Raw genomic sequence first — 12040 nt, 5'->3', positions numbered from 1 at the left:
ATCGGTACCAAATGAAAACTGTGAGAGAGGTTAAAATCCACGCTTTCGAGTCATGTTGAGGGCAGCGCTCTATATCAAATATTTCATTTTTTACGGCGCTTTAAATACACCGCATGATTGAACAGGCTAGCGTGAAGATAGAACGGCAAGCTTACGTCTGATTGGTTTAATGGAGTCATGTGATTATTGTTGCGACATCTCATAGGTGAAATCGGTAGACCTACCCCGGTAAATACACCAGGCACGTCTCTACTCACTGGCAAAGAAAAATAATGAATCTAATATGTAGAATAAAGAGGAAAAATGTTACGGAGCCATAAGTAGCGAAGTAAGAGTTGTGTTTTTTTCTTCACAATTCTACTCAAGTAAAAGTAAAAAGTATAGCTTAATAAAACTACTCTTAGAAGTACATTTTTTACACAAGTAAATGTAACGGATTACATGGTACGCGTTATTACCCACCTCGGGTCGACAATTACTCAAAATGTTTTCGTCTGTAAACTTCACAAGTTTTAGTCCATGAATAAATAAATAAATAAATAAATAAATACAAGGACCAGCACAGAATTGAGTTTACAAGGACATCAACACATTTGTGATGATAATACACAATCAGCATAGGCGGAGTTTGACTTTTGGGGTAGGGGGGTCACAATATGTTGATGACCCCAAAACGCAGTGTCAGCAATAGAATTAACTTACAAGAATATTTATAATAATAAGCTGACAATGAGTGTTTTTTGTCTCCCATCATTCTTGAGGGGAATTCTAAATCAGGCTGCTTAGGCAATACTTTCTGCCAAGATCGTCATCCCTTGAATATGGTACGCCTGCCGGTGTCATTCCAATGTAGTTACCCCAGTGAAAAATTGAAGCAACTTTTTTGATTGAAGTAATGTTGATTTGTGTTTGGGCCACATTTTGGCTAGGACATTTTTCTCTTTATTATTCAATCAAAAAATATGATGCTTCAAAAAATGTATTTTCAAAAAGAATTCAATCCAAAAAAAAGTTGCTTCAAAAAAACAGTAATTTCAAAAAGAATAAATCACTTCAATCAAAAAAAGGAAGAATTTCAATCATAGAAAAAGTTTTTGAATGCGAAAAAATATTTGAGAAAAAAAAATTGCATTTGAACACTTATTTTTTCATTGAAAACGTTCCATCCTTTTTGTGTCTGGGCCATATTATGGGTAGGACATTTGTGTCTAAATCATTCAATCCCCAAAAATGTTTCAATCAAAAAAAATATTTTCAATTAAAGAAAAAAATTGTTCGCAAAATAAAATAGCCCTCACCTATTTTATTTTTTTTTTATTATATGCAAAGCAAATGACTGTCGAAGTTGCTAGTCACGTTATCTGTTCAAAAATGAATTTCGACCCATTATAAAACTGTTTTTTGTTCATTTCTTTCATTTTTGTTGCATGCGGACTGCATGTAAAAAATATCCAAGAGTTTAAGACGACACTCCCCACACTAAATGCTTATGCTAACGCGAATGCTATGCTAACGCTACAATTTACATTTAGTGTGTGATGATCACTCAGCACAGACTTTTAAAGGCTAAAGCAACATGGCATATGTAGCCAAAATAAGAAGACAAAACTTACCAAGCATCACCTGACATGTGTTTCACAAAAGGCAAATCTGGAGCCAGGGAAGGACACAAGTGAGTAAGCGTGTGTGTCGGGCGGGAGGTGTAGCACGTCACATGATACAATAAGAAAATGTAACGCATTGTAAACCTATGACGTAAACTATGGTGATTTTTTTTATCTTGTTCTCATCACTTCAGACAAAAAACGGCATTCGTCTCGTTATGTTTTAGTTTCCAATTACATCTTTTTAGCTCGTCAACATCAACAACACTGATGCAGTGTTTGCTTTTGGGGCACCAGGGCCAGCACAAATAGTTATTTTGATGGTCGATAATCATCGATTAATTTTGCGATTAGTCGACCAATAGGCTCATCTTGGCTTAACATTTTAGCTACACTGCTGAAAGTTGGACTGTGAATAATATGGAACTGTATTATTGTTTTCTAAATGCAAAAGCAGATGTTTCCAAACATCCAGTTTTAATGTTTACGGAATTAATCCAACTACAGACATCAGAGAAACTAAATCTAAACTTATGTATAGATGGAACTGTGTGTCTGTGTGTGTTCGTTCCCTATGGACTCCGAAACGGCTCGACCGACTTTCTTGAAAATTTACAAATTTGTACTATAAGCGTGTGCGAGTGTTCTTGGATGGGTTTGATCTCTGTAGGACTCCATTTAGTGCATGAAAATTAATTCGACACTCCAACAATTTGTATAGAGAATCCCTGATTGTGGAGGCGACAGCGCCGTCTATTGGGCAAAAGACGAATCTCTTGCCATTGCAATGTCAAAGTTGGCTTTCAAACTTTACGGTTTCATGTGCAAATTTTAATAGGCTTTGAGTATTCCACAACAAGATACTGAGTTTTTTTTTTTTTTTTAATGTACAATTTTCCGGAATATTACTAAGGGATTCATTTAGGCTGGACATTCATTGTGATCACAGTGATGGAGAAGCGATTGCACATTAACCCATTTATGGTGTCCTTTAACTACTACTACATTACAGCTGCACCTCTATGGAAAGTATGTATTATCTGCCACTCGGTAGTATTGTGTTCACATTACATAAAACTAAGCAATCCCGGGCCATACTGTTGCTTGTATTTACTGTTTCCTCCCTAAAATAATTTAATAAATTTCAAAACAAGAAAAAAGAAAATACATTATATATACATTAAGTATCATATTATTATTATTAATGTGTGATTGATTGATTTGATCGTTTTTTTGTTGTTGGGGTTTTTTTTTTTTTTTTTTTTTTTTTTTTTCACCAATTCATCAGTTAATTGAACAGGCACAACAAATGAGCTTGCATCTTCCTTGGCAATCCCACCATGTTTTTGCTGTTCAATGGAGTGTATTGAAAACAAAGCTTCTATAATTTAAATAAAGGTGAAACAATTTTATAGTTTGGTAGCTTTGAAAGGGTCTGAAATTGATTGAGATGTAAAAACATAGTGGGAGGGGTAATGTATAATGATTCGAAAGCAGTCTGTGTGGAGGTTACTTTGTTCAGAAAGTGTGGAAAGGGTAGTAAATTTGGTGAAAGAGCAAAGGTTAAATAACACTTAATCCTTATCATTCCAAGGTCTTAAAAATGCCAAAGACACAATAAATACTCTATATCATGAGACGCAAGTTCCTATTCCCACCCCTTACACAGAAGGTATAGACGCGTTCACTGTTTTGACTAAAGCCAGTTGTGAGTTGCTATGGTGAATCCCGCCCACATCAGAACCTGTTTGACAATGCATCCATTTTGTTTTCAGTTGATGACTAGATTTTTTTATAAATATAATTGTCATTGTGTGCCAAAACTGAATCACATCCAGAAAAAAATATTCCAAAAACATTCCAAATGTATTGTAATTGTAGTCTATTTCTGTCTTGTTATCCTTTCAAAGTAAATCACAAAAGTTTTGATAATGACTTCAATCGTGCTCCCTCAGACACTCCAAATGTATTGTAATTGTAGTCTATTTCTGTCTTGTTATCCTTTCAAAGTAAGTCACAAAAGTTTTGATAATGACTTCAATTGTGCTCCCTCAGACACCCCAACCGTCAGGCTCTCAGCCATTCGCTCGCCTTCATCCAACAGTCCTCTCACCCTCTCCTGCCATGTGGAAAGCTTCTACCCGGAGGAGTTGACCATATCCTGGCTGCAAAACGGAACTTTTCTCCCTGATCCGCCCATCAGTGAGCAGAATCCGGACGGGACCTTCGGAACCACACGCTACTTTACTTTGAACCATGAGCAGAGGAAGAAGGGCGGGGAGGTGGAGTGTGCAGTCAGCCAGCCTGGAGTTGTACAGTCAGCCCGGGTTTCAGCATACGTGGAAGAACTGGATCCTCAAGGTAGCCTTATTATATATCTTAAATTCCGGACGTTTGAATAGCGTGGCCAAATTCACAAAAGGTTGTTGAATAGACAAAATAAACACAGTCGTTCTCACACTTCTGGAAGTGCTCATCAAAACAGCTTTTATCTAATCTCATTTTGTTGTTGATGCAATCTTAATTCCAACTTGTTTTCCTCATTTTACAGTAAACGCCTGAGGTCACCATGGAGTATATTTTGAATTTTTTTCTGTTCTTTCTATCAGATGTGGCACCGGTGCTCACTAAATCTGCTAAAGCATCCGTGGCACTGATGTGTATCTCCCTGGTGCTTGTTTTCCTCTTGTGCTTTGGCTTTTCTTGGAGGCGACGTGATGGTGAGGGAGGCCTTGTGTGTGTGCATGAAATGTGTATCATATAACAGTGGAAGTTTTTCCAGTGACGATCCCATATAGAGAAATTGAAGAATCAAAACCCCAATGTACTGTAGGTTAAAATATGCTATGAAAGTAAATATAAATAAATAAATAAATAAAAAATGACAAGGTTTTTAACCGTATTTTTCGGACTATAAATTGCAGTGTTTTTTAATGGTTTGGCCGGGGGTGCGATTTATAATCCGGAGCGATTTATGTATGAAATTATTAACACATTATCGTATCATAACTTGTCCGCATGTTCTTTATGCTATAGTTATCTGAATAACTCTTAATGGCTATATTACATTAACATACCAGACAAGTTCTCTGTTCGTTGTTTATGCGTCATGTAACGTTAGCATACTGTAGACTTAGCCAGTTGTTCTCTCTTCTATTTTTCTCTTAAATTGCCTTTCAACATGACATGTGCGTTCTTGGTGTTGGATTTTATCAAATAAATGTCCCCCCAAAATGCGACGTATACTCTGGTGCGACTTACATGTTTTTTTCTTTCCTCTTCATTGCACATTTTTTGGCTGGTGCGACTTATAGTACGAAAAATATGGTACTCGTAACAGTATTTTTTGTATTATATAGATTTTTTTTTAAGTTTATAAAAACATTTTTAAAAATGGTGCAATGTCTCATGCCATTTAAATTTTAAAAACTTTTCAATATGAAGGTAGTTTTTTAATCACATAAAAATAAAACATGGTAATAATAATAATACATTTTATTTATAACCCACTTTACATTTGAAAAACAAATCTCAAAGTGCACATTTCCATGAAAAAATAAAAATAAAAATTAAAAGACTAAGAATAAATGAGTAAAAGCAAAAACAGACCGTTTTATGACGCCGCTGTCAAATAAAGTGTTACCTATTAACCCAAATAAACCAACAAATAAGCCACACTGGACTATAAGCCGCAGAATTCAAAATGAGGGAAAAAAGTAGCGAAATTACGGTACAACTTTTTAAATAATTTTTCTTTTGTGGTTGAAACAAGGACATACAGTTGTGGTCAAAAGTTTACATACACTTGTGAAGAACATAATGTCATGGCTCTCTTGAGTTTCCAGTTATTTCTACAACTCTGATTTTTCTCCGATAGAGTGATTGGAACAGATACTTCTTTGTCACAAAAAATATTCATGAAGTTTGGTTCTTTTATGACTTTATTATGGGTTAACAGAAAAAGTGATCAAATCTGCTGGGTCAAAAATACTGTATACATACATGGATCTTAAAAAATGAATCATTGACTTGAACAAGTCAGGAAAGTCACTTGGAGCCATTTCAAAGCAGCTGCAGGTCCCAAGAGCAACAGTGCAAACAATTGTTTGTAAGTATAAAGTGTATGGCACTGTTTTGTCACTGCCACGATCTGGACGAAAACGCAAGCTATCACCTGCTGCTGAGAGAAACTCAAGAGAGCGATGACATTATGTTCTTCACAAGTGTATGTAAACTTTTGACCACAACTGTATAAGCACAAACAAATTGTGATAAATTATGAGTCACCAGCTCATAATTATGTCATTATAATTCAAAGAAAATGAGTCATAATTAAGATGTTTTTTTTTTTTTTTTTTTTCCGGAAGCCATGTGCTTGCTTTACAAGAGTCATTACAACATTTTTCATGACAGTTTTTTTTTTTTTTTTTTTTTGTACGTTTTCAAGTAATACCTTGTAATGTTGAACTAGTGATTTTAGATGTACTCTTTGTATTTAAACATGTTTAATATTATTCTTGCTACGAGTCATATTCGGGGGGGGAAAAAAAGGCTAGAGTTTGAGGACTACAGTATTAGGTACAGTATCATTGACGTTCAGTAAACCCAATTTTTTTCCCAAACTTTTTTTGGCCAACACATGAATTTTGGATTTTTAAAAATTCCCACGAGAAACTACATAGCAAAAATGTTACATAATGGGTGTGTGAGAAATCTGGGCCCGTTTAAGTGAACACAAAGCTAATACAGTACTTGTAGGAAGTTAAGAACCTATGACTTACTCTTGTACGGGTGCCAATAGGTGGATATACAAGTTTATTGTCTCTCAAATTTAATGGAATAAATAACACATTGTTCTACATGGATTTGCCACACAACAGTGTTTCTGCAGGTTTCAACAAGCCAAATTTAAGACTTGTAAAGGCCATAATAAATACACTGCAAAAACACACCTCCTTTAAACTTGTTCAATTCCCTTGTTTTTCCTGTAAATCTTCTAGAAATAAGTGAAATTATCTGACAGTGCTTCAAATAAATTTTACTCACTTAGTTTTCATGAAATAAGAATCATGGCTAACTCAAAACAAGCTAAACAGACTTATTTTAAGCAACAAATTAGTATATTTAATCTTTAAAAAAAAAAAAAAAAAAAAAAGCTTTGAAATGTCAGAAATGTTCTTAGCTCAAAAATAGATAATGTTCAAAACCTTATTTGAGTACAGCAATAGCAGGTGGTGTTCGATAAATTCTGACCAAGCAGCACAGGTAGTTCCACTTTGTAGTTACATCACAGCAAGGGCGTAGGTTTGGTCTCAATATTGGTAGGGACGATATAACAGCACAACCTGTATGTACACTTTTTGCTGGGGACGGGACATTAATAAGACCAAACAGACTGGGCTTCATTTCTCACCAATAGGAACCTAATTAATTGATAGGCTAAATGATTAATGCAAAATAAATCTGTATTGACTTATACTTTCACACTGCAAATTTACAGTATAACGTCTTAATCTGATCATTTTTCTTAAATCTAGGCGAATAATTTTCTTCATCTTGTTTTGAGTTTTATAGGCTAGTTAACAGATTAATGTGTCAGATTCTTCCACTTACTTTTAGTAAATATTACCATTTGTTTTTATTAAGCCCAAAAATCTAAAAGTCGGTCATTTTTTACCTAAATCAAGAAAAAAATTGCTTTCAAATAATGTTTTGAACAATTTCTTGAATTAAGAACATTTTTGACAAACAGGTTTAGATGTTTTTTGCTTAAAATAAGTCTGTTAAGCTTATTTTCAGCTTGCTATTGTTCTGATTTCAAGAAATCTCGGTAAAATTACTTGTACCACTGTCACATAATTGTACTTATTTCTAGAAGATTGACACTGAAAACAAGGGACTTTAAGTTTTTCTTTTTTTCAGCTTTAAGGAGATGGATTTTTGCAGTACATATGTATAGGTTCAGGTGATACACCGTTCACTTCAAAACCTTTGTTTTCAAAAACTATTAAATAAACATTTTCAAAACTTCCAGAATAAATGTCTGGATTTAATTAGCAATTTTAAATGGCAATATTTGAACACAAATGTGTGTATTAACATACAAAGAAATACAACATTTATAATCATCTCTTAACTATCCAGGAATGCAAAAAAAAAATCAACATTTGTCTTGATATCACTCAAAATTGTCTGTCTAAATAAATTGTATATAACAAAAAAAAACAACAACTTCTTAGTCAGGTAATAACAAAAAAAAATAAAATGGAGCCTTCCTTCAGGAAAAACACTACTGCTTTTGTCCTCAAGCACAGCCAAACAAAAAAAATTAAAGCTCCTTTGGGCTGCTTTAAGACCACATAAGCAAAATAAAAATGAAAACTGTGAAGATGGAGTAAACCTTGGTTCACTACATTTCTTAAAGCTGAGCAGAGTTCACCATATTTCTCAGTTTAAATAACGTTAACATAGGACATTTCTCCTGAAGCAGCTTCCTACTCAGGTTAGCAAGTTCACACAGTTTAATGTAAAAGTAATGCTAAACTGTGATGCAGGTCAGACTTTCAGTAGCAAAATTAGTGGTTCATTTCCCACCTTCACAACAATGACTTTTCACATTACTTACACCAGCTGCTGGCCAGAAAAAAACCCCTCTTATATCACTCCTCTTCGAAGCGGGCGGAGGAGGCAGCAGGTCGACATGTAATGGGATTCTGTACTGTGAGAGTGTATTGGGGGGGGGGGGGGGGGGGGGCTCAAGTCATCAGCCAAACAAACGCGCGTTTGAGGACATTTGAGGAAAAAAACATTGACTGGCTCATTCAGCAAGTGTAAAAGGGGTAAATGTAAGTGTGAAAATAATGAAAATAATTCACTTAATGATGGTAGGGTCAATACTATCATTCCAACATATGGGAAGACAATCTAAATTACCTATATAACTGAACACATTATATAATGCAAATAAGGTTGCTTAAAAGTTGGTGGGGACAATTTGAGCATCCTGAAAAGTTGACAGTGTCCCAAAAAATCAAAACATCTAAATCTGAGACTGGAGTTTATGAATGTTTTCAATCAATGTAAAGTCAATAGATTTCTAAGACCTTTCATGGTCGTATTTAAGATCTTTTATGAGAATTTTAGACATTATTAGGCTTTAGATTCATGACTGGATTTAAGACTTTCTTAGACTTTTTGAGACCCTGCGGATAAATTGTAAACCATTACAACATGACTTGATTCTCTTTGCTTCCAGAGAAGCAGAAATCACTGGCAGTGTCCGGAATCATCCTCCCTCCACGCATCGTTGTGGGTCAAAAGGGCAGAGTGAGCGTGTGCATCGAAGGCAGGAGGGTGGACCGAGTCCAGACTGCATGGTTCCTCAACGACACTCCAATCTCCGACACCTCCCTCACAGGTAGACCTTACACTAAAAAGGCACACAAGAAGACCTGAGTTGTTTCTCTTTTTTGTGAATGTGGTCCTTCCACTCCTCTCCCATTTCAAAACTGAATTATCACATTCAAACTTTAATTTATATATATGTACACTAAATGCATTTAAGATGCTGACCTCCTTTCAAAGTTTCAAAGTATACATTTCAATAATTTTACAGTTTATCCTCATCATTCACACACATTCTATCCAACAGAAATTCCATTCTCCAGTTCAATACAATGTCCACGCCTACATAGTTTTCTAGTCAGTGATCAACTTCAGAAAAATGCCTCTGTCAATCAGAGGCCTTTTTTTGTCAAAGAAGAAGAAAACATGTACTGTATTATGTATTAGTACTTTAACATTATCGTTTACATGCTAACATTCAACAGCTGAGCTCTTTTGTAATTTGTTGCAACACACAACAACAGCGAAATAGGGTGTGGAGCTCTCATTCTCAAACTGGGTACAGTCAAGTCAAAAATATATTTAACACATTATTTACCTCCTCATTTCACATTCATGTTGTATAAAGCCCTCACCGTTTTTATTCGTATAAAAAGTTACAGTGTTCATGATTACAACGCCACTTGTGCTTGTTTTGAACCTTTCATTCACCCTCTATTATGTTATGTACTACCAAATTGGCTTCCCGATGAAAGTCTGTATGCAATTACACTCCCTAGATTAATAAATGTTTAATAAATGTGTGGTACTGACACATGACAGGATTTACAAATGTGAGTAATAATTAATAATTATATGTATTATTACAAATTATTGACTGGCATAATATATGCTCTCTTGCTATTCACCATCCTTCTGCTAACAATGTCCAAACGTAGGGACATCCAGTGCAAACTTTAACTGCCTCTATAACCCCTTAACCACCATCCATCTGCCCTACGGCCTAACTCTCACCTCCCCAGCGCCGGAAAAAGGTCCTCTGCTTCCTTCCAGAGGAGAGATGGGTTACTACAAACTGCACTCCCAGGGACCTCTACACTCAACAGGAAGTGGAGCCCAGCAGCTCATCGCCTCGCTGACGTTCATCCCGCAGATTTCCATCCATAAGGGAGCTGTATTTAAATGTCAGGTGTCCTATGCTGGCAAAGACAAGATTGTAATGGAGAGATCATCAGAGAGGTTTACAGTTCTATGTAAGGAGTTTTATTTCAATGTGTTTACATTGCTAAAATATGTTCCCTTAATGTCATGATAAGTCATTCATCGACTTCATAATACTAGTCCTTCTCAAAAAAATTAGCAAATTGTGTTCATTATTTTCTGGAATGTACTGATAAACTTTAGACTTTCATATATTTTGGATTCATTACACACAACTGAAGTAGTTCAAGCCTTTTATTGTTTTAATATTGATGATTTTGGCAAAAAAAAAAAAAAAAAAGTCAAGAAAAAACAAAGATCCCTATCTGAAAAAATTTGCATATTTCATCCGACCCATACAAAAAAGTGTTTTTTAATACAAAAAAAGGCAACCTTCAATTAATTATATCAGCTATGCACTCAATACTTTGTCGGGAATCCTTTTGCAGATATGACTGCTTCACTGCGGTGTGGCATGGAGGCAATCAGCCTGTGGCGTTGCTGAGGTGTTATGGAGGCCCAGGATGCTTCGATAGCAGCCTTAAGCTCATCCACAGTGTTGGGTCTGGTGTCTCTCAACTTCCTTTTCACAATATCCCACAGATTCTCTATGGGGTTCAGGTCAGGAGATTTGGCAGGCCAATTGAGCACAGTAATGCCATGGTCAGTAAACCATTTACCAGTGGTTTTGGCACTGTGAGCAGGTGCCAGGTCGTGCTGAAAAATGAAATCCTCATCTCCATAAAGCTTTTCAGCAGATGGAAGCATGAAGTGCTCTAAAACCTCCTCATAGCTAGCTGCATTGGCCCTGCCCTTGATAAAACACAGTAGACCAAAGCCAGCAGCTGACATGGCACCCCATACCATCACTGCCTGTGGGTACTTGACACTGGACTTCAGGCATTTTGGCATTTCCTTCTCCCCAGTCTTCCTCCAAACTTTGGCATCTTGATTTCCGAATGACATGCAAAATTTGCTTTCATCTGAAAAAAGTACTTTGGACCACTGAGCAATAGTCCAGTGCTGCTTCTCTGTAGCCTGCTTCTGCTGCTGTTTCAGGTTCAAAAGTGGCTCCAGCACACGCCTGTGCACAGTGGCTCTGGATATTTCTACCTCAGACTCAGTCCACGGTTTCTGCAGGTCCCCCAAGGTCTGGAATCGGCCCTTCTCCACAGTCTTTCTCAGGGTGCGGTCACCTCTTCTGGTTGTGCAGCGTTTCCGTCCACACTTTTTCCTTCCAACAGACTTCCCACTGAGGTGCCTTGATACAGCACTCTGGGAACAGCCTATTCACTCAGAAATGTCTTTCTGTGTCTTAGCCTCTTACTATAGGGTGTCAATGATGGCCTTCTGGACAGCAGTCAAGTCGACATTCTTGCCCATGATTGCGGTTTTGAGTAATGAACCAGGCTGGGAGTTTTTAAAAGCTTCAGGAATTTTTCGCAGGGGTTTTGAGTTAATTCATTGATTCAGATGATTAGCTTAGTAGCTTCTTTAGAGAACCTTTTCATGATATGCTAAGCTTTTGAGATAGGGATTTTAGTTTTTTCTTGACTTTTTTGCCAAAATCATCAATATTAAAACAATAAAAGGCTTGAACTACTTCAGTTGTGTGTAATTAATCTAAAATATATGAAATTATAATGTTTATCAGTACATTACAGAAAATAATGAACTTTATCACAATATGCTACTTTTTTGAGAAGGACTAGTATATTGACATGACACGGGGTGCAGAGCCGATCCGTAGGGGGCCTAATTTTTTTTTAAAAACTTAAAATTCTAATATTTTCACAGCCAAACCTGATAACGACCGAAAACCAAAACAGGCACCTACATTAGGCATATATGATTCTCCATGAGCAGCGGCACAAAAAAATTCAAAGTTTTTC

The 12040-nt window shown here is 36.1% G+C and overlaps 1 protein-coding gene across 2 annotated transcripts in view; it reads left to right on the top strand.

The window, feature by feature from the left end:
• si:ch211-180a12.2 (uncharacterized) overlaps positions 1 to 12040 on the top strand; it is a 28889-nt gene that overhangs the window by 8789 nt on the left and 8060 nt on the right. Inside the window, exons 4-7 of one of the 2 annotated variants that reach the window (XM_057825493.1) lie at positions 3660 to 3965; positions 4214 to 4324; positions 8860 to 9021; positions 9887 to 10201. In XM_057825493.1, the coding sequence (XP_057681476.1) occupies positions 3660 to 3965; positions 4214 to 4324; positions 8860 to 9021; positions 9887 to 10201 (894 nt within the window). The remainder of the gene's footprint in view (positions 1 to 3659; positions 3966 to 4213; positions 4325 to 8859; positions 9022 to 9886; positions 10202 to 12040) is intronic. The other variant, XM_057825494.1, reaches the window with a different exon arrangement.

Source organism: Corythoichthys intestinalis, chromosome 21 (assembly GCF_030265065.1).
Source record: "Corythoichthys intestinalis isolate RoL2023-P3 chromosome 21, ASM3026506v1, whole genome shotgun sequence".
Classification (NCBI taxonomy): Eukaryota; Metazoa; Chordata; class Actinopteri; order Syngnathiformes; family Syngnathidae; genus Corythoichthys; species Corythoichthys intestinalis.
The sequence above is the reverse complement of the archived record's forward strand: the minus strand, read 5'-3'. Positions and strand labels throughout refer to the sequence as shown.